A 22,794-nucleotide genomic window follows, 5' to 3' on the forward strand; every position below is an offset into this window, starting at 1 on the left:
AAAGTGGGACAAGAGAATGCTTCAAAGAATGTAATATTTTTAACTGTCAAATATCACTGGAGCAACTGAGGAACTCTTTTGCCTTTTGGGGGAAATTATTGCACTTGATAAAACTTATCTGAGAAGCCTTCATCAAGGGAGTAAATGTTAAGCAAGTCAAACGTTAGTTTGGAAGCAAAGGAAATTCCTTGTAAGTACTGGAAGAGAACAATGGTCAGCTATTTTCTAGAACTCTAAACAACCCAGTAAGACTATTTGAGACTACTTATGCATCTCAGAGATATGAAAGGTGACAGGATATAGTGGACATGGCACTGAACTAGGTAGGTCTAATTCTGGCTCAGATACATACTCACTGCGGCACTTGGAACAAGTCACTCATCTACTGCTGAGCCTTGATATTCTCATCTATAAGATGGTGTGGCTAGACCAGAAAACCTCATTCTAGGAAGACCTCCCTGTTAACAAGTGTTTTGTTCAATGAACTTATTACTAAGGGGAATGTTGGGCAGCCAACCACCTTTGATCGTTAGCTGTGGACATACTTAGAATTGTAGACGACAGTAAATAGATGTCCTCTTAAGCTTCCTTCCAATCCTGTGCCTCTTGAGGCAGTATCACAGCTTAGAAATTAAGAGGAAAGACTTGAATCAGATCGACATGTATTCAGATCCTGGCTCTGCTATTTACTATATGACCCAGAGAGTTTATCACCTCTCTAAAACTTCCATGTCCTCATCTATAAATCAGGGTCATGATAAATTCTATCTACCTCATTGGGACAGGGGTCTTGTGAACATTAAACCAGATAGTATGCACTAAGTTTTTGGTACATAATAAACTCTCAATAAATGTTGGCTGCCATTATTATTTCTATTGAACCCTAAAATAATTTCCCTTTGCCAGGCTTGACCAATTTTAATTATATGCAGTAACTCAAATAGAGACCACAAAACATAGTTTTAGAAATTCAAAATGGATTAGCAAGACAGCAAACAGGTGCAGCTTGTGGTTCTAAATTGTATCCTGAACCAGAATTTTTTTTTTTTTTTGCTATAAAGAATATTAGTGGAACAGCTATCAAATCTGAATAAGAATTACAGACCAGATAATACATATCAATGCTAGTTTTCTGAGTTTGACAATAGTACTGCAATTATTTAAGCAAACGTCCTTGTGTTTTTGGAATAAACAATGCACTATTTAGCGGTAAAGGAAAATTATGATTACACCTTACTTTCAAATGGTTCAGAAAAAAATCTACACACATTGAATATTGTGTGCACGTATGTGTGTGTATACAGTCTTATATGTAAGTATTGGCTAAATTAAAGTATTTAAAATTTTTAGTTTTGACCCACTCTGTATCTCCCTGTTCAAATTACTTACTAGTCCTCTTTTGTAAAGTAATGCCTCTACTTAGAATTAATTGTCCTACGTACCAAAAAAACGAGTACTCAGAGACCTAATTTTCACTTTAGCATTGCAAAGAGTTCTAAAGTCAAAGTACATTTTGACATGGATAGAACTAGGCCAGTCTTATAGTATGTATTAAACAATAACTGTGCAAGTGCCAAAGCTGGCAACGGTTTCCACTGCTGTTGCAACATCTAAGCTCAAAGTAACATCCATGGATTTCTCAGTGGGAGCCTACAGAAAAGTAGTTGGATATTCCTTCTGCTGTTTCTAATTAAATCAATTTCACAACTCCACATTTCAGCCATTCCCTAAATGGCTACCAATGCCCTGACAGGTCCCAAGGAGAGCCAAAAATAGTTGCGGCGGCATCACATCACACAACCAATCCTGTGGATGCTAAATTAATATTTTCCAAAAATTCTGCCTTTCCTTTCACGTCGCTAACAGAAACCTATATCGGCCCACTCCAATTCCCATCTCCAGGCAAAACAACCTCTCCCCCAAATACTTCAAGAAAGACTGCAGTGTTTAAGGGGATTAGTGAAATTTACATTACTCATGTCAGTGTAGCACTTCATGGTCACAAAGCACTTTTACGTAAATAATCCCCTCTTCCCTTTACAATACTACTGTGAAGAGTCCCATTTTAAAGAGTAGGAAACTGAGGTGAGAAAATCAAGAGACTGTCCCAAGATTTTAGACATTTTATGGATTGAATTCAGGGCCAGAGCCTATGTTTTTAGATACCCAGAGAAAGAAGGGGGAAAAAACATCAGTGAATGGCATCTAGTCATTCAGGACAAAGAATCCTAGTCGCCTCCCTCTAGCTCACCCTCATACCCAATTCAACTCCTTCAGGATAAAGCCTAGACTCCTTAGCTTAAAAAAGTCCCCTGATGATCTGGCCACATCTCCTAACATTTCTCTACCTTTCAGTATTTCACATTTCTCTGTATTTCAACTGGAATAACTAACAACTTCCTAACACTCCCTAAGTGTCCTAACACTTCTGAAATGTCTACCTCCATGCCTTTGCACATGCTATAAGGGTCTTCCTGGAGTGCCCTTACTACCCATCTTCACCTGGCTAATTCCCATGTGTCCTTCAAGACTCAGCTGAAGCTATTCTGCAAAGCTTTTCCCAAATCCTCCAGTCTCAAGTAAACAGGTTATTTCAGGCTTCTGCTGACCCAGCATTCACTTGTTGGACAGTCTTTACCACGTCACACCAAGTGTTGGTTCCACCTATCCCTCTGGACCCATGTTATCCAACTGAACTTTCTGCAATGATGGAAACTTTCTATATCCACACTGTCCATCACAATAGCCACTAGCCACAGGTGGTTACTGAGCACGTGAAAGATGGCTAATTCAACTAAAGAACTGGGTTTTTAATTTAATTTTAATTTTTGTAAATCTAGATTTAAATAACCACCTGTGGCTACAGCACAGCTCTAGACTAACTGTCAGCTCCAAGGACAAACACCATACTTACTTGTCTCGGTATCCCTGGCACCCACCACAGAGAAGGATTCAGTGTTTGTCGAAAGAATAAGTGAATGTGTAAGTATCTATAAACACTTATTAAGTTGGGAAGTGATTCCACCCAATATTCCCAGCATTCTGGATTATCATATAAAATTCGGCCAAACCAGTCACATCTTGTAAAGCGCACCTTATTAACTATCATGGGGGAAAAAAAAAAAATCCTCAGTAAATCACTCATTTCTGCTCAGGGCACTTTAGCTTCACAATCACGCTTAAATGACTTCCAGATGACTTCTGGACAAAGGGTGACGCTGTTTATGAAATATTACAATACTCATGCAGCATCATTTTGGAATGTCGAGCTCAACTGCAGTGTTTTATAAAGAAAAAACATGGGCTTCTTACCCTGATTCTATTAACATAGAAAAGAAATTCCCTTGAATGCCTTAAGTATTCCCAGCATATTAAAGACTATTCTGAAGAATTCTGTAAAATTAACCATCAACTCTCCGACTGAATTCATTTTTGAAATCCCATACAGTATTTGGAGAAGCTGTACAGACTTGATTTGATGGGCTTCCTCACTGCCATAAGCAGAATGCAGAGAGAACATGACCTCCTACAAAGAACTAGCAGTCAAATCCAATTTGGTTCCAATTAAAACTCTCGGTTGACAGAATTCATGAGCTTGACATATGCTCGGTCATTTGAGATTTTAAGAAATCCAAGATGCGAACTTCACAAAGCAGAGATTAACCAGGGCGGACTCTGCGTCCAGGCACCCACTACCAAATCCCTCCAAGTGCCCTGGCTGGCAACCAAAGGCATCGACAAACTGGTCGGCACACACCACCCACCCAGAGCATCGAGGGCTTCTCCATTTCCCACCTGGTGCGTCTCACATTCCTGGTGGTGATACAACGGCTGAACAACTGCTCATTAATGGCCTTTCGCTGAATAATTACTTCTGTAAAGGGAGACTAATCCTAAAGTCTAAAACTGTATGTGAAATAAAAAGAAATAGGTGAAGCATCCTAGAGCTTGATTGGGAGGGAGGGAAGTGAGGGATTCAAATACATAGTTCACTGCTTTTTCATTGAATTTAAATGTTTAATTAAAACTGAAGAGCTATGTCTTACAAAAGAATTAATGTTCACTCAAGAAAAAAAAAGGCAAAAATAAAGTAAAACATAACATTTAAACCTTGTACCAATGGCAACAGTTGGTATATAGGCTGCAGCTTTGTTTCCCCTTTAGGCACTTTTAAAATAGTGAAATAAATACCAGCCAGCATTTACATAACACTCACTCTGCTTCATGCACTGTCCTAAGTACTTAACATCTATTTAATTCATTCTGTCTTATCTGCACCTTAAAGACAAAGAAACTGAACAGAGGGAGGTTAAGTAACTTGACCCAGTTCACAAGCTTGGAAGTGGCAAATAATCTCTGTCCAATTTTTTCTGTGGGAACATTATGTTCAACTAAGCAGTGTGGGAAGGAAAACTTCTCCTTAACTTCACTAAATCCTTAACTGCTGTTTCAATACTCTGTCAGAAGAGGCGAGCACAACCTGCTTGGCTTATATTTGATTCCTGTTCCCCATGTGCGGGGAGGGGCCGAGTTAAGATAGGAGACAGTCACTGACTTGGATCTAATACTCAACAGCTGGCTGTAGGGCACAATCCGTAATATGAATTTAGATTCCTTCAGGGCCATAGCTCTTTGATGTTCTTACCATCAAACTGTCACCTTCTTGCCTCTACATATTACATAACCCACTGGCTTAGCCGTTTTTAAAAGCCTCCATTTAACTTGAGTCAACTCTGCTTTTATTTTTTTAACCTGGATTCTTAAAATCTATCGTTCCCAATTCCTATAAAATCTAAAAGTGCTTATTTTGATGATGAACTTCAAATAAGTGTGGAGAGCAAAACAAAATGGAGGTTGTAACAGGTGGAAAGAAATTTTCCCCCATGTAAACTGTTAAATTGGAAATTTTAAACTGTTAAATTTCCAATTTTGGAAACTGTTAAATTGGCAGTGAGATGCCACTGCCAAGTTCGGAAACAGCCTTAATGTTAAAGGTGTTCTCAGAGACCCGTAAGATGCTCCACGCCCTCATCCCAACCCCCAAGACCACCTGCCAATGTCCAAGGAGACAAGTTTTCTGCTCATTCACGTAGAGGCTGTCTGCCGCATCATGACCCTGAAATACTTTGGATTATTCTTCATGGTTCTGTTATCCACACAGCAAGTCCTGTGGCAACCACGGTAATTACACTGCAGGCTTGTTATCTTGGGATAACACTGTAATTAACCTGTGTCACTGCAGCATTCATGGTCATAAGAATTGCGGCAAAAAAGTCCTATGGAAGTAGCATTTTTCATTCTGGCTTTCAAAAATAACTTCAGCAATCATACTTCTTAAAAACTCAAATTTGTTTTGCCCCAAAACATATGATTTCCTCTGTACAAAGGCCACTGAACCAAGCTCTCTGAGTGCCCCCTGAGAAACGGCAGACTATCTCTGTCATAAGAGCTCCCAAAGAGAACAGGAGAAACAAACAAATAACCAAAAAACATTTCTCGAAAGAATACTTACAGCTCCTCTAGAAAAGGGAAGTTCTTAAATGCATCTTCTGGTAAGTGAGTAATGTTGTTCATGCTGATATCCCTGGAAAACAAAGTTAAGAAGATTGTTAACTAAGTGATATTAGACTTAAAGCACTTAAGTCAACAGAAAAATAATTAGGTGCCGAAATTTTGTAAAGAAGCAAGAAAAATGAGCATAGAAGACAGACATAGGAATAGTCATAATTTAGCTTCAGAATGCAATGCTCGGAAAACAGAAAAGTTAAATCTTTTATTATAAATTACGTCCCATCATTTATAACATACCCAGATCCTGGGTTTTCACCCTTTAAGTATTCTTGGAAAAAAATGTCTCCAAAGACCTACAATAAGTGAGCCGATGTGGCTTTTCATTGCTCTGGTATTCAAAGTGCTGTACCTGATAAAAATAAACCAATGAATACCCAGAACTTGATAAAAGAGATCTGCAGGTACGGATGGCTTCTTAAGCCACTGTCTGGGATAATAAAACAGGTCCTAACTGTACCCCAGTTGTATTTTCTGCAAAACCTATAAAAGTCCTCCAGGTAATAGCTGTAAGTAGATTTCATTTTTAGCCTATGAACAGATGCAGGCTGCAAACAAGTGCATACATGACAGGTATGCGGTCCATTTCCAGTTTTTCCTTAAAGAGGCAGCAGCAAGGAGGGTACTCACTCGACGATATCACTTGACAATTAACTAGTTCAAGCAGCTGAAAAAAATTCTTTATTAACCATTTCCTTCTTCCCTGGCAGCTGCCTTTTGAACTGGCTTTCCCCTTCCACACTCTACTTAATCTGGACACTGTGAAAGGCAGCTGAAGGCAGCCTCACCAGGGACAGCCCCTGCAGGCTCTGGGTTGCCTGCCTTACCCAGATGCCTCTGCCTCTTATTTGCTGTTAAATTATCTGGCTCAGCCCAGAGGTCTCTCCTTTCTAGAAACCACCATGAAAATTCACACGTGTGACTTTCCCACAACTGGATTAGACATAATAGTCTAAGGAGGTGGCAGAGACATCAAGCACACAAAAACCAGCCGACAACAATACCACTGTTCTTTTCACTACTTTGGTCAGGTAAAAATTTCCTTTAAAGGACACCTTGAGTATCAAGGTAGGTGAGTCCCTTCTCCCCATCTTTCCTCTCACGAACATTTAGAAATGGTACTTGCATCTCTTCTTACTAGCCTTTCCCAAGGCAGGTTTGGAAAACTTCTTGGCTTGGGAATAATAAGAATGGCAGTTGCAAAAACAGCAGTAGCAGCTAACATGTTGAGAGTACTGATCATGGGATAAGACTGCGTATCAAATCTCACTTTACGATTGGGGAAACCAAGGCTTACTGGGGCAAAGTAACCTCCCTGAGGCCACCAACAAGTGGTGTAACAGGAAATGTGAGCTCCACAGTCCAAGATCTTAACTCCAAACTCTGAGTCTTCTAAAATATCATTTGAATCCTGCTACTTTGCTCCAGTACGTAGTTAAGACATAAAGCAAACCCTGAGTCCTACCAAGGTTAAAAAGAGGGACGGATACTGCCTCCAAGACCTTGGCACAATCATCAATGAATCTCAGGAAGAGCGCTTCTGCTTGATGATTAAAAACAAGAGCTATAAATAGCTTTAGCCATTGAAGAAACAAAGTTCTGAAAATTCTCTGGAGACGAATCCCAAGACCATACGGATTCACATGCATTCCAAAATTGTCTATCATTAAAAACAACTCAAATTCTACTAAAGATAACTTACAAGAAAAACAAAATTAATATACTTCTCAAGGAATTATTATTTTTAAATGCAGGCCCTGATACTAATTTAATCAGCTATCATTATCCCTGGAGAAGGGGGAGGGGGAACCCTTCATTTTTCATAAACACTGGAGCAAGGTGAGAGAGAAATAGCACCCAAATAGGGGTCAGATGGAATATTGTTTCATCCTGGGCCTCAGTTTGCTCATCTGTACAATGGGGGAGTTGAACTGATTGACTGGGGGGCTTCCTGGCCTGACATTATATACTTCTGTGATTCACTTTTTTCTTCTTTTTTTTGGTAGTTTTCATGGAGGGGCTCATCCTCTCTGATGAAGATATATGAGGTTCATCTGATGGAAAAGGCATGTTTCTGAAAAATTTACCATAACGCAAAATTTAAAGACTACTAGTTTGCCATTATAAAACTACTGAGTCACTCCCACTGGAGCACATTTGCCCTTAACCAATAAATTCACTCTTAAGAATGCAACAAAACTTTTACTCACGTTGAAAAGTAAAATAATAATGAGTAAGCAGTGATTCTGTAAAACATCATACAATTTTGGTGTTCTTTTGTCATTCCAATAAAAGGAGAAAGGACAACCATAATTTATTACTTTACAAAAGAAGGCACTCCATACTGTTTCCTCTTAAGTTTGGCACACCTGAATTCAGGTGAGTATCACAGCAACAGAAAAACTGACTGACTGCCTCATCAGAAAAAGACACATAATTATGAGAGAATTTATACCACACTCTTCCCTGCATTCCAATTTTTAAAAATGCATACATCTATGTGTTAAACACGTGGTGAGGTTTTGTTTCAAAGCTTCAGGTTCAGAAACAACACTTGTTTCCAAATGGATGTGAATTTCACAGACTCAGAGTTCTATCTTTCTAGGTGTTTTCCATCATATTTTCTAGGCCTCAGTTACAAAGCATTTGTGAATAAGGAAGAGAAAAAAGTAAATAAATAAAAGAAAGGGAGGGGGGACCTGGAAGATGTTATCTCCAGAGAAGCTCTGGAAACATGTAGTTACAGAGTATAAGGTGGGTGGGTACTCATTTAAAATAATGAGGACTAATGGTGATAAACAACCTACAGACAGCCTTAAGAGTATATTCCAGACCTGACATCACCAATACCGACAAGAGAGCTTGAGGCTGGAAAGGATGCTGGGGGTGACGAGTTAACTGTAACCATTTACAAATGGAAGTCCTAAGCCAATAATTACAAGTATATTGGGCTCATATGCCTATAAATTACTAAAATACATAAGTAAAAGAAAGTGGTCTAGAAAATTTTCAGCTAGAAGGTAACACCTCTGGGTCAGTGCCTTGACGTTCCTTATGAGCACCACAATCTTGCCAGGAATATCTGTAATTAAACCGAGAGATCTACCATCCTGCGTTCCTACAAAGAAAATAAGTGTACCATAGAAAACAAAATAATCTTACAAGGTCAGAGCACCACCGACTCATAAACACCTCTGAAGAGTAATATCAAGAGAACTGACGGCCTTACTTGAAGCCAGCCCAGCATGGATGGAAGGGCGCAGGCTTGGGAGACCAAGGCTTACCTATCAATTCACCAGCACTAGCTCTGTGATCTTGGGCAAGCTGTTCATCTTTTCTGAGTCCTAGCTTCTTCATTTGGATAAATGGAGGAAGTAGTAACTAAACCTTGCAGAATGCTGTGAAGATCAGAAAAAGTCGTCACATGTAAGAAGCTAAATAAGTAACAGGTGTTATCTCATCATCCTCCGTGTTTTGGCTGCTCCTGGAAGCTGTGTGAATCTAGTGGACAGAGAGCCAGCAGGCCAAGAATCTCACCGCCTTTGGTGGCCTTCCTTCCCAGAAAAGAAACCACTTTTACACAAGGGAAACACTCAATGGTGCAGAAGGTCTAGAACCTGGAGTTGTTCCTAACTACAAAACCGGATTCTAAACTCCAGAACTCCAGGAGTCGAAGCTGTTAAGATAGAAGAGCTCTTTGAGATCAAGTACTTTGTTTTAAAAGAAAAAAGTTGAAGCCCAGTTGTTGACAGAGAAGGGAGGGAGGGAGGAAATTACATTCTTACTGGAAACTGTTAGAAGGACCGGAAAGACAAGAGCCATTTTCAAAAAGATCAGGAGGACCTCCAGCGGGGTAAGTGATGAAGCAGGGGACAGAACCTAGAGCTTTTGCTTAGTAGGGGGAAAATGCCTGAATGTATCTTTTCTATACATACTGGTTCCCTAACAGATTTCTTTATAGTTGGGCCTTTCAAGGTACAGCAACTGGTACAGGGCACATGCCTGCATATCACACCCAATGCGATATTCCCCAACTTTTACAACAGAGATCAAAAATGCAAAAGCACATCACCCCACGAGGAAAATAAAGGTGAATGCTCCAACACCAGCAGTCACTGATTTCAAAATTAACAGTGAAATGGTGCAATTGTTTAATTGAAACTGCTAAATCTCCCCAGTGCTTAAACTCTCATCTTTTTTTTCCCTCATAAAATTCATTAATATTAAAGTATCTACAGAGTAGAGAGGAACATCATGTTTCAACAAGGTACCTTTTAAAATCCCTGTAAAATGCTCCCAAAGCGAGCCTAACCTGTTTGCTGATGGCCCAGCGTGTACCACCGTGGACTCTGCCACCACATGCTTGCTGGTCTGGGCCTTTTGCCATGGAATTATTTAATTTTAATATACTGTGATTGACCCATGTTATCTAACTTTGAATAAACCTTCCTATTTGTGTTAGATAAAACTGCACTGCTGCTGCCATAATGTTAATAGTAAGTCAAATATTACCCGGCAGTCTGAGAATTTGATAAATTATGTTTAATAAATTACAAACAGGTTCTAGAGAAAACATCATTCTCTAATATATTCTCCAGAAAGTGGTGGTGATGTCCTTAAACTCAACAGACACATGCTGATAATGATTAAGAACTAATACTATTCCAATGACTTTTCTAGGGTCTTGTCATCCACCAAAAATTTTCAGGCCGCTCTCCAGTTAACAGATGTCTACTGTCTGAACAAAAACAAAAAACTAAACCTAAATTTGAAAAATGGCCTGGGTAGAACACATTGGAAGGGAATGTCTCTCTCACGCACAAGTAGTGTAGATAACATACACCACCAAAGTTCTAGACAAAGCTTACGTAGAGTTTAATTTCTTTTCTGACAGGGTTCCATACCTTTGGGCAAGTGATCTCTTTTTGCTCCCTACTTTTATAATAACAAAGCAACCTATGTTCACTGTTTTTAAAGAATTGAAATACAGGGAAAAGCATCCACAATATCAATACCCAGAAATAACCACTGTCCTATTTCATGGGTGTCATTCCAGCTTCTTTTTCTCTGGATGGTATGTATTTTTGCCAACATGAAATGCTATCGTTCTGAACATATGTATCTCCTGACACCTAAGATTCTTCATTTGCAAAATGGAAAAAAAATTCTCTGAAAATATATTTTAATGAAAGCATAAGTACTTAATATATCTCAATGCTATTTTTGGCAGGCCATACATCATGGGAGGGGAGCTTCACACCTGGAAGTCACCGTGCCAAAAGGAAAAGAGGTTAGTTAAGTCTCTTTTCCAGAGACAAGGAGATATACTGTCACCCATTTAACAAATATGTACAAAGCACCCAATTATCCGCATAGGTGCAAAGCACTGTGCTAGGATGGTGAAGTTTTATATCAAAAGATATATTCACAGTTCTGTTTTTTACTTTCTTTTAATTAAAAGCCATCACTCCACTCTATTCTTAACTTATTACCGCTTGAGACACTGTTGCAATGTGTAATTAAGTTTAACCTTTCTAAAATGCATTCTTGCATTCTGGAAGCAATAAGAACAGCTACATATGTGTAAAGACACTGCTCTTTAGTTACACTGCAGAAATGGGGCCAAAATGGTATGGATGCCATTTTAGTCAGATTTTGCTCTAGAGATATTTTTCTGACCTTACGTGTTTTTGCACTGCTAGAATCCAACTAGATGGCATGATGGACACCCTTCTGACGCCACGTGAAATATCTCTACTCCCATTTTAGGCAGCAGGATAAATTGGCTCCATACTATCTGGCATCTTCCCTGGTGTTTCAAGCACAAAGGCTCAGCGCTTCCCAGTGGACAGATCCAAAACTTGATTCTCCAAGCCCTGCAATCCTTAAGAGGAGAACTGCTACAACAACCATACTGTCACTTAAAAGATAAATGTTCATCACTGCCAAGAAGAGTTACCACCGTGTAAAGTCATTATCTGTTTAAGGTATTTGAATATCCTAGTATATAGTCTTCAAATCTTAAAAAATAATAAAAATACAGTCAAAAGTTCTGGCTACAGGAGATATAGAGAAGAATGTTTAATTCATTTTATGATCTTCTACTTTCATGGATTAAAACCCCTGTTTTAGAACCTTTTAGCATTTTTCCATTAAAGACTTCCAAAGCTCTATTGCCACTGTTATGAAAATGAAAAAATACAAAACAAACTGGAAGAAAACATTTGCAAAACGCTATGGGATAAAGGATTTGTATCTATAACACAGAAAGAACTCTCAAAACTCAATAATAAACCTGATTTTTAAATGGACAAAAATATTTGAATAGGTGCTTCACCAAAGATGATCACACAAATGGCGAAAAGCACATAAAAAGATGTTCAATGTTAGTCATTAGGGAAATGCAAATCAAATCACAATGAGATAGCACTCAGCTATTAGAATGGCTAAAATGAAAAAAAAAATCTGACAATAACAAGTGCTAGTGAGGCTATAGAAGAACTGGAACTTTCATACACTGCTAGTGGTACAACCACTCTGGAAAACAGTTTGGCAGTTTCTTATAAAATTAAACATATAATTATGACTATGACCCAGCAATGTTAAGTATAAATGGATGGGTTAGGAGAAAGTTTGGCTACAAAGGGAAAGTTTGGCCCACTGGAAATGCTCTATATATCTTGATTTTGACTGGTGGTTACATGATTGTATAACTTTATCAAAACTCTTAGAACTGTATACTAAAAGTATGTATTTTACTGTATGTATCAATAAGTTAAACGTCAATTCTTGTGTTGGCCTTTTATAAATAAGTATATATATGATACTACCTCTTCACGTTTCTCCCACAGGAAAAAATAATTCATCCTGTGGCTAGAAATCCTCTTTTCCAGGACTTGCCCAAAACCAAATAACATGAGGCACAGCACTGGCTTGGCTTGAGAGTCAGGAAACCTGCAGGTATTTTGCGTTTTGTTTTGTTTTGTTTTGTTGCCTTTTTTGTTGTTTTTTGGTTGTTTTTCCAGCCTCTGTTATCCACTTGCAGGACACTGGGCCAAGCCTCTTCATTCTCTCTTTACTGAGCACCTATTAGGTTTGCAACTGACTGTATGCTGGGTCCCAGATAGATAAAGACAAATAAGACAGAGTGTTTATCCTAAGGGCGCTCTGCAATAACAAAGCAGTAAGTAAGTACTGTGATCCGCGTGGCAGAGCAAGGGAAGATGGTCAACCTAACGTGGGACCAGAGAGAGACTTCCAAAGGCAGGGCAGTGGTGCCAAGTTGGAAAGGGCAGATATTACTTTATAGAGAGCTGCTATTTCAATCTCTGGTCTCACTCGTTGTGTCGGCACTATTTCCCAGCAGAGATGCAATTGGCTTTTGTGCAGGCCAGTTCTTCGTTATGCAAGACAGTCTTGCTCACTATTGGGTGCCTGGCATCCCTGGTGCCCCGGTGCACTAATTAGTGCAACCGAAAACATTCCCCAAACGCTTCCAACCTTCCCGCAGGAAGCAGGCAGCACAGAGAGGGATGTGAAATCTATTCAGCGGGTGACAAACGGCATCTTTTAAAAAGAAATATAAGGAATGGTTAATATCAAAGTTAAGCACATCACACAGAAAAAGAATAAATATTGTTTCATGACAGTTATTTAGATTTCATATATATATATATATAGGGTCATGATGTAAAACGTAGTCATTACTGGATTCATAGGAAAAAAAAAAATTTAAAGCCTCTGAATCAGATAACTTGTTTGTTTGGGTAGAGGGTGCCTTCCAGGCAGTGGGAATATCATGTTAAATGAGATAAAACCAGAGTGGTCAAAGAGATAAAACTACACAGGAATTGGGGTATTACAAGCACAATGGCTATAACTGGCAAGAGAAGCTACCAAGGCAAGCAGAAAGTATGTCCCCAAAGGCCTTTGTGTGTGACCTCTAGAAATCACAACTTTATTCTAAAAGCATGGAAAGATGCCAGAGGAAGTTTAAGCATGTCACGTTTGCTGCAGAAAGATCATTTTAGCAGCCATCTACTGCCATGGGATGAAAGGAAAGGACGTTATTAGGAAGAAGAAATCCCAGCTCCTCTGGAACTCAACCTCCTCTACTGAAAAATATTCTGTACTTGCTAACTTCGAAGGTCCTTTCCAAATCTATCATTATGACTCCTCCTTTGGCATTCCTGCTCCTGCACATTCCATGCATAATTAGTAGAAAATAAGAAACCCTGCGATTCACTTTTTTCCTATACGTGCAGGCACATTTGCTTGCGTTAGCCAGTGTGTGAGTGAGGACAGACTTAGACATAACCACTTCAGAATTACAAGGGTTCAGCAATTAAGAAAGATGCATGACTTCATTTCCAAAGGTAATATTTTATGCTGTAATTGTTTATGGTCTCGGTGAAGCAATACAGCCTAGGAGACACTGAAGGGTGTGTTCTTCAAGGAGATGCTAACCCAACAAGGTAGAAAAGAGAGAGAGCGAAACACCAATGTGTAAACCTCACACCGCCACGAAAGGCATGTGTCACGTAAATTACACATCCTCAAAAGGGTAACTTAAAAAATAAAGCTAGTTAGGCTAATGCAATAGTATTTTCTAATATTGAAAGAAGTTCCACTTGTTTTCGGGGCTTTTTTTGTTTTTTGTCTTTTTAAACAGAGCCTGTTTTCAAGTGTGAGATGTGTTCTAAAGAGGAAAATATAAAATACTCTAAATCCGGAGCACTGTTTACTAAATGGCAAAGAACAATGAATACCAAAGACAAAAAAGAACATTCCTTTCTATACTTTGATCGAGGACCCCTAGCATCTGGCATCACATGGAACAGACAAGGGTTAAACTGTAATATTCCTTGTTTTCTTGCTACTGAACGGGTGTTCTCAGGCATTCTTTGGGTGTCAACAGCTGTTCTGGTAACCCTAACGATGACAAAACAGTGCTCATTACCAGCCATGACACACAGACAAAATGCAATTTCAATAGTCCATTTAACATCAACAAGAAGGATTGTAAGGATTGTCGTCTGGGCTGATTGGAAACACTCAGTTACTTCATCCTAGCAGACAAAATGCACTATTCACAAAGAAATCAATCCCACAGCATTTATTATGGTAAATATTCTAATTAACTAAACGGTTGATGTTTTATTATAGCTACACTTATTAACACCACTGATAGGAAAACATTACCTCATGGTCCTTGCCTTCAGACATGCATACCCACCCACGAAAACTGCTGTTTAGACGCTCATTTTTTTAAACTTCAGCTCACAACCAATTAATGGGCAGTGAAATCATTTTACTGGTTAATAGCCAACTTTTTTTTTCAATTGAAATAAGAAGGAATAGAGAATAAAATAGAAAAATATCAGAATGCATCAAATGTAATAAAGGTAAGTATTGTCTCACGAAATTTTGTTTCTGCACTTGTGGGCTTCTGTCTTCCTGATGGCAAAGTCTCAAGTTCATATATATCGTGTAGTTTTAAGTTCATATATATGGTCTGTGTAATATAGCAAGAACCATGAGTTCAAGGACTTGGCTATTCAAGCCAAATCTTTTTATTCCTCCTGCCAAATGGATTCAAAGCTACAGCTGCTTCCCCAGCACCACCAGGTTGGCAGAATGGATTTAGTAACCTTTAAAGTACTTCCTTCAAGTACACCCCAGTACTTTCATATTTTAGTGACATCGGTTTTCTAAAACTGACAGTAGCAGTATGAGAGAATGTCACACGAGCTACCCTGAACTTTCTTTATTAAAAAGAGAGAGAGAGAGGGAGGGAGAGGAAGAGACATAGAGGCACACATTTAAAAGACTTTATTACAGTATTACTTTTCAACTGTTTCAACAGAACTGTGGATAGATCAGCTGAGTTAGCTAAATTTCTACTTGGCTACCCTGGGCTCTATCGAGATTTCTAGAAATATATGATAACAGCGTGACAAATTTCCACTTACATAAAATGCATAAAATGTTTACAAATAACCTGACAAAACCATCCTTCAATAATGTAGTGATTTGAAGGTTAAAAACAAAAAAGACCCCCTCACCAAAAAATCTACACTCCAGTAAATCCTTTCTAATGCCCCAAATCCAAAAGGGGCCTCCCAATAAACACTGTTTGCACATCCAATAATCATCCCAGGCAAGAGGAGCTTCAATTTCCAAGACACTGAGGCACTGACCTCATTATGTTGAGGCAAGAGGAAAATTCCAAATGATGAGGCAGTCTATACCCTGAAGGCCAGCTGCCAACCGTCAAGGCCTGAACCCAGGGGCAGACTCTGGGGTTTCACCATCCCTGTAATGCATGCTTTGTGGGGCAATTGCTTCCCTTCAAGCCAGGAGGCATGCAATACACACACACCACACACACCCTCCCCCTTCTCCGCTCTGATGGCCATTTTTTAAAAGGCTTATAAAGTGTATTCTATCCAAAGAGGAAGGACTCAAAATTGTAACTGGGATGACTCAATCATTTCTGTTGACTATTAGACAACAGACATTGATAATGCCAGTTGATAAAAAGTCATTCAAGATATTCCCTTGGGAATGACTTACAACTCATTAAAGTCAATATAGAAGAAGCTAGGCAATCAAATCTGAGATGATCCTGGATCTTTGGGAGCAAAGATTCTCAAATCTGGTTTTCTAATACTTCTGGACAGCTCTGTTTGTGATAAGTCCTCACGTTCTAAGAAGTTCAGGTCACAAAAAACTTCACTTTCCTTTTAATTTTTGCAATCATTATGGGTCATATGGTCCTTTGTTTTTTACCCTGGACAGAAAACAATAGGCTACCCTGAAATCTGTTTAATAAAAAGAAAGAGAGAGACACACATACACACTAGGAACTCCAAAACACAATACTCTGTAATGACCTATATGGGAAAATGACTATATGGGAAAAGAATCTAAAAAAGAGTAGATACATATATATGTATAGCTGATTCACTTTGTTGTACACCTGAAACTCACACAACATTGTAAATCAACTATACTCCAATAAAAAATTTAAAAATAAAGGCACAATGGATAGTTAAAAAAAAAAAAAGTTATTGCTTTAGAATGTCCATCCAGGAAAACCTCTCAATTCCTCAGTTGACTTGATGTTTTGTTGAAGCAGTTTTGTTATTAAATTGGAAAGCCAAGAAGAAATAATGTTTTAGAAAATAAATTCCTATAAGGAGGAGGATCTTTAATCCCCCCAACCTCCAGTGAAACCAGGTACACACTTCTGATCCATTTGTGCATGGGTGCACGCACGCACACACGCGCACACACACACACACGTACACTCTCCCTCTCTCCCCCCCCCCGCCCCCATAAAGAGCTTAACCACAATTAAAGAATGTTTCAGATTAGGAGGCCAATTCAGATACCAATAAGGAGGACGACAACTCACTCCAGTCTGCCTTGGACAATCCCAGTTTACATCTATCGTCTCAGCATAATTATTAATAGTCCTCCTTTTCACTTTCAAAGGGGTGGTCATTTGGATGATAAATTAAATCATCATCCCACTAATAGCTACAGGTATGACTGAATAGTGTTGAATGAGTTGCGATGGGAAGAAGTGGAAATCCTGGTTTGGATTACCTTGGGGAGGGCTTAAATAAAAGGCTAATTCCTCATCCGTATAATATTAGGATGATAATAATAATATGGAAAATATCTTATGAGCATCTGTAGTGTTTGTAAATATCACTTTGATCAATTTCCTGCTCCTCCACCTAGACCTTATGTCCCATTAGGGCAGGGTCTGTGTTTTGCTCAGGAATGTATCCCAAGCCTCTAGCTCAATGTGTGGCCACAGTTTAATGAATGACATGCCAGACACTACATTAAATGCTTTAACAGTCATGTAACAAGTACTTACTTAGCATTTCCCAAAAAAGAGAAATGTTTAAAAAGGCTTAATTTCCCAACCATCTAAAGATCGTCAAAGGCCTGGCTGCAGGAGAAAAGAAAGGAGAGGCATATAAAATATCTTCACCTTGACAACTGACACCTGATCTGCGTCCGGGACAGACATCAAGAACACATTGCTTATGAAGAGCAAAGAGCATTAATGACAGATTTCCTCCCAAAGTCTACTGCTATAACCAAGTAATAACCTTACATGCAAACACATTTGGGGAAAAGCAAGAAAGAGAGCAAAGCTTTCATTTCAATACAAGTTCCTGGATTTAAAAATAGCTTGGGAGGAATGATGTAAAATTGGATTTCAGTAAAACTAATTTTTCTTCCTCAAAAATTCAAAATACAGGCTTTGTCCTATAAATAGCATCTCAAAGAACCACTGAACTAGAAAGCAGAGTGATTAAAAGTTTCTCCCAGAAGCCTGACCAAGAGCCCTGGGTTTGAACACAGCTCTGCTCGCTCACTGGCTGTATAACCCTGTATAACCCTGTCGTAACCCTGTATAACCCTTAATTTCTCTGTGCCTCAGTTTCTTCAAGTGTAAATGGGGATAACACTTCTGACTTCAGAACATCGCCGTGAGCATTAGAGGATGTAACCTCCAGCCAATGCCCAGCACAGTTAACCTAGCCCACAGCAAACACTCAAAGTCAACTATTATTATTTTTACTATTATCATCATCCCCCATCACCACCTAATCTAATCATCTCATTTTAATAATGAGGCAAGAGACCCAGAGGGGTTAAATATTTAATTAATCAAAGAACCAAGATCAGAGTCAAAAAGATAAATCCCAGTTCAGGGTTCTTTCTACTACCTTAAACTAGAGCATGTGGCAGTAATATTTTAGCAGTATGCTTTGGGACTGGGGAAAATAACTTCCCCAGAAACAACGTGTTCAATGGTGCTTAGATTCTGAAGTTAATGGGTAAGAGCTGGCTGAGCCCCTCAACTGTAGCTCAACTAATGAGCCAGTACTACAATCAAAACACGGAAAGAAACAAACCAATGCTACCTGTACTTAACCCAGTAAATGCATGAAAAGTCTCTTTTTACTCATTAAGGATGTTGGTCCTTGAAGAAGTCTTATGTTTAAAATGAGGACAAACTGTAAAATGGAACTCTGGACACTTTTAAAAGGTGTTGATGTATTGATGGATTGATATGTTCAGTTTTATGTAAAGAACTCACAGCTTTTTTTTGTTGTTCATCATATCTTTAGGGGCTTCCCTGGTGGCAGTGGTTGAGAGTCTGCCTGCCGGTGCAAGGGACACGGGTTCGAGCCCTGGTCTGGGAGGATCCCACATGCCGCGGAGCAACTAGGCCCGTGAGCCACAATTACTGAGCCTGCGCATCTGGAGCCTGTGCTCCGCAACGGGAGAGGCCGCGATAGTGAGAGGCCCGCGCACTGCGATGAAGAGTGGCCCCCGCTTGCCACAACTGGAGAAAGCCCTCGCACAGAAACGAAGACCCAACACAGCCATAAATTAATTAATTAATTAATTAATTAATTTTCAAAAATAGCTAAAACTTAAAAAAAAAATCTGGTAACTTTTAAAAAAACAAAAAAGCATATCTTTATTGGCTTGATGATTAAAACATTCCCTCTGATCTTAGGGGGCGGGAAAAAAGGAGCGGTATGCAAACCAGGTAAAAAGGTAGAGGGCAGGGCCTCTGATGCTAAAGGAACAGCATGTGTGAAGGACAGAGAGGTTCAGGAAACAGCAAGTAGGCTGGTCTGGCTGGGATGTGGAGTTCACAGGTCGGGGGCAAACCCAGAAGGATCACATAGGCTCAGATTACAGAGCACACTGCATGTCCGTATAATAAAGAATTTGAGGACAGAAACAAGGAACTATGGAAAAATTTTTAAGGCACATAAAGAAGGCTGCTTTACAAAGAAATTCTGGTGGATGGGCACGACGTTTACCTTCTGTACACCTTTACGACTACCTTGATTGAAATGACACACTGGCACTCTGCTCCTGGCCCACGCTGAATGAGGTCAGAAGCAGCAGCGCCATGAAACGATTGCTGTGGATACTGTAAGAATGAGATGAGGTTATGATTCATGAAGCCACACAGTGTTCCCTTCAGCAGAGCCCTTGGGAAAAACTTCTCTCTGACCTCAGTTCCAAGAACAGCTGTGTTTCTCCTGCACAGTGTGTCCTTCTTATCTTATAGACACTGTGGAATCACAGCAGTGGATTCTCTCTCCCTCTTCCCATCAGCTACTAAGATTTTCTGAGCCAAAATTGTAACCCCCTCTTTCACAAATGTATATACATTGGATGGGCAGCTTCAGGAATTCCTGTCTTCAGTTGATCTTCTCTGGTCCTAATCTGGGGGGAGGGGATAGTCCCAGTCTTCTAGCCAGTTATTTTGTATTTAAGCATTTTGGTAAAAGCTATCTTGAATTCTTTTTGGAATAAGCCCATTTGGGTGGTTTTATAAAAAGGGTGATCATGAAAGCGAGAAGGTTGAGAGGGAGAGAGACAACAGCACAACGGCCAGAGAGGAAAAGGAAGAAAAGAGCCCCCTCAGAGGCAGAACCAGAAGAACGTAGCGATTAGAGGCTGGGGAAGAGGTAAAGTCGAACCTCGAAGATGACACCGTGGTTTTTCGCCCACAGATCTGGGAGGGGGACGCTGCCATCAGTGAGGGACATGACAGGAGGGCAGAGTGTGTTGGCTCTGTCAGGTCATGAGTTGTTATGTGTTGGATGGTAACAAATGCCAGCCCAGAATTGAGGCACACTGTCAGGGAGGGGTAAAGTCACGGGAGAATGAAAACTCCAAAGTGGGTGGCATCGCCCAGAGAGGACATGCAGAGATAGAAAGAAAATGGCTGAGAAACAAAGGTTTAGAAATAACTCAATTGGAGGAACAGAAAGAGGAAGGGAATGATCAGGAAGGGGAGGGAAGAATCTGAAGGGAAAGCTTCTGAGAGATCAAGTAAATACGCTGTCCAATGCCACCACGGTAATCAGGAAATAGATTAGCCACAGGATTTGGTAATTAGATCACTTGTCCATAGGCTTATCAGAGCATGAATCTCATAAATACTAACCATGACTAGAATTTTTTCTTTCTTATTTTGGCTCTGGGAATAGAACAAAGAAAGGGAGAGAATTTCCTGAGGTAACTGGGCAAGATTTAAAAGAGGAAAGGAAAAGAAACACAAGGTTTAAAGAGGATGTGTGTAAACATGTGAGAAAGAGACCGCCTGAGGTGGAACTGACTGGGCTAGGATGCTGATAGATGAGGAAAGGGGGACCTACAATGTGACGATTCCCCCTGCTGGGACGGAAGGGGCGGGAGGGCGGGCTCCCTCAGCAGAGAGCGGGTGGGGCTCCTGGCTGACCACACCTCCTAAGGGTGCGGCGGTGTAGACAGAACCCCAGATGTCTGTGAATACTTGGCATCTATTCCTTCATTCTCGAAGTCCAGGAGCACTGATTCCAGCCTCACTCTCACACTGAATGTATTCCTTTCACTCCTACAGCACATCACAACTACATTTTTTTCCCTAATGTGTTTTCCCAGCTCTTTCTCAGCTACAGTAATTAATTCAAATACACCACCACTTAAGTGCCAATCAAAGCTCCATCCAGATCTAAGAAGAACAATGGTGTGCTTATATGCAGTCTATTAATTTAAATTACCAGTTGAGTCACTACATGCCAACAATTAAGCAATGACACACACACAGATTATACTCTACATGAATATAGCTGAACCAGAGATTTCAGACAATGAGTTGTCCCGGATGGCCAAGTTTTCCAGATAACTGAGTGAGGGTTTGCCCCTGGGGGTGGCGGGGCGGGCGGGGGAGGGGGGGTGGTGGCACCAGCATCCAAATAACTTTTTTTTTTTTTACTTATTTATTTATTTATTATCTCCTTAGAACTCTATTCACTCTCCAGCAAGGCCCTACCTGACCTGCCCCTGGGCTCCTCCCCAACCTCATCCCAAACCATTCATTCCCCTGCCGCCGGCTCACCCAAGCTCCTTTCTGTTTACCACTCTGAAGCGCTTCCCCAGCTCCCCTCAGGGCAGGTTCATGCTCACCTTCTGGGTTCATCTCAAATGTCAACCCTTAGCCCCATGACAGTGGCTTCCAGTATACTCTCTCTCCATACACTTTATTTCCTCTTTCTAGCTCTCATCATTCAAATTATCTTATTTGTTACCTTTTCATTTTTCTAAATTAATTAATTAATTAATTTTTGTTTTTTAATTTTTGGCTGCGTTGGGTCTTCGTTCTAGCATCATCTGGGAATCTCATAGATAGGTACAGTCTTGGGTTCTACTCCAGACCTACTAATCAGACACTCTAGGGGTGTTAACAAGCTCTCCGGATGATTCTGATGCACGTGCAAATGTGAGAGCCACTGCAGTACATTATATTATGCTGCTTCCTTAAGTATTAATGGTCTTCCCCCCTAGAAAAGAACATTTACAAGGGCAAAGATCTAGTCTGTCTTGTTCACCACCAATCTTCTAACTCCTAGTCCATGACCTAACACACTGTAGTTACTTTAGGAGAGGAGGCATCTCATCCCATAATGAAACTGCGGGCTACTGAACTAAAACTACTCAAACGTTTTGAATGTTTAAATGCCTATCGTTATTCAATACCCCGAAGACACCACTAAACTCAGGTACCTTTTTCTTCTGCTTTTCTTACTTCTTGACGCTTAGGTCACTATATTTCCCCCCATATTTCTTAGCACTCAGGATAGAATGATTATCTCTTTGTAGAGCTGACAAAACCAAGGCAAGGTGACCAATCCTTAGAGCACTCCGGCCACACTGTAGAATCACATCTGTCTCAGGCGGCCAAACACAATTGGTAAACACTGGCTTTGCAGCAAGGCTGCCTGGGTTCAAATCCAGGCTCCACCACGTATTAGCTGTATGAACTTCAACAAATTGGTTAACTTCTGTGCTTCAGCTTCCTCATCTAAAAAATAATGAATAATGGCACCTACCTCAGAAGGTTGCTGGGAGAAGTAAATAAGGTAACACACGTAAATTGCTGAGATCGCTCCCATCATACAGAAAGTACTCCATACACACTGGCTATTATACATCACACCCTGCCGGTTACTAGCCCTCAGACTTTGGGTAAATTCTTGGCCATGGTAGTTCAGGACCAAAATAGGGGTCTCTATAGCAGAGCACTGCCACTCTGTAGTAGGCAAAAAATTTAAAAAACATTCCACATACCAGGAGCACCGATCCTACTTAAGATGGGCTACCTTTACAGTTCCCTGAATACCTCTC

At 40.0% G+C, this 22,794-nt stretch overlaps 1 protein-coding gene across 1 annotated transcript in view; it reads right to left on the reverse strand.

Annotated features, from left to right (window-relative positions):
• LGR4 (leucine rich repeat containing G protein-coupled receptor 4) overlaps nucleotides 1-22,794 on the reverse strand; it is a 96,948-nt gene that overhangs the window by 40,144 nt on the left and 34,010 nt on the right. Inside the window, exon 2 of the mRNA XM_059931293.1 lies at nucleotides 5,513-5,584. Coding sequence (XP_059787276.1) covers nucleotides 5,513-5,584 — 72 coding nt within the window. The remainder of the gene's footprint in view (nucleotides 1-5,512; nucleotides 5,585-22,794) is intronic.

The sequence above is a fragment of the Balaenoptera ricei genome, chromosome 8 (genome assembly GCF_028023285.1).
Source record: "Balaenoptera ricei isolate mBalRic1 chromosome 8, mBalRic1.hap2, whole genome shotgun sequence".
Classification (NCBI taxonomy): Eukaryota; Metazoa; Chordata; class Mammalia; order Artiodactyla; family Balaenopteridae; genus Balaenoptera; species Balaenoptera ricei.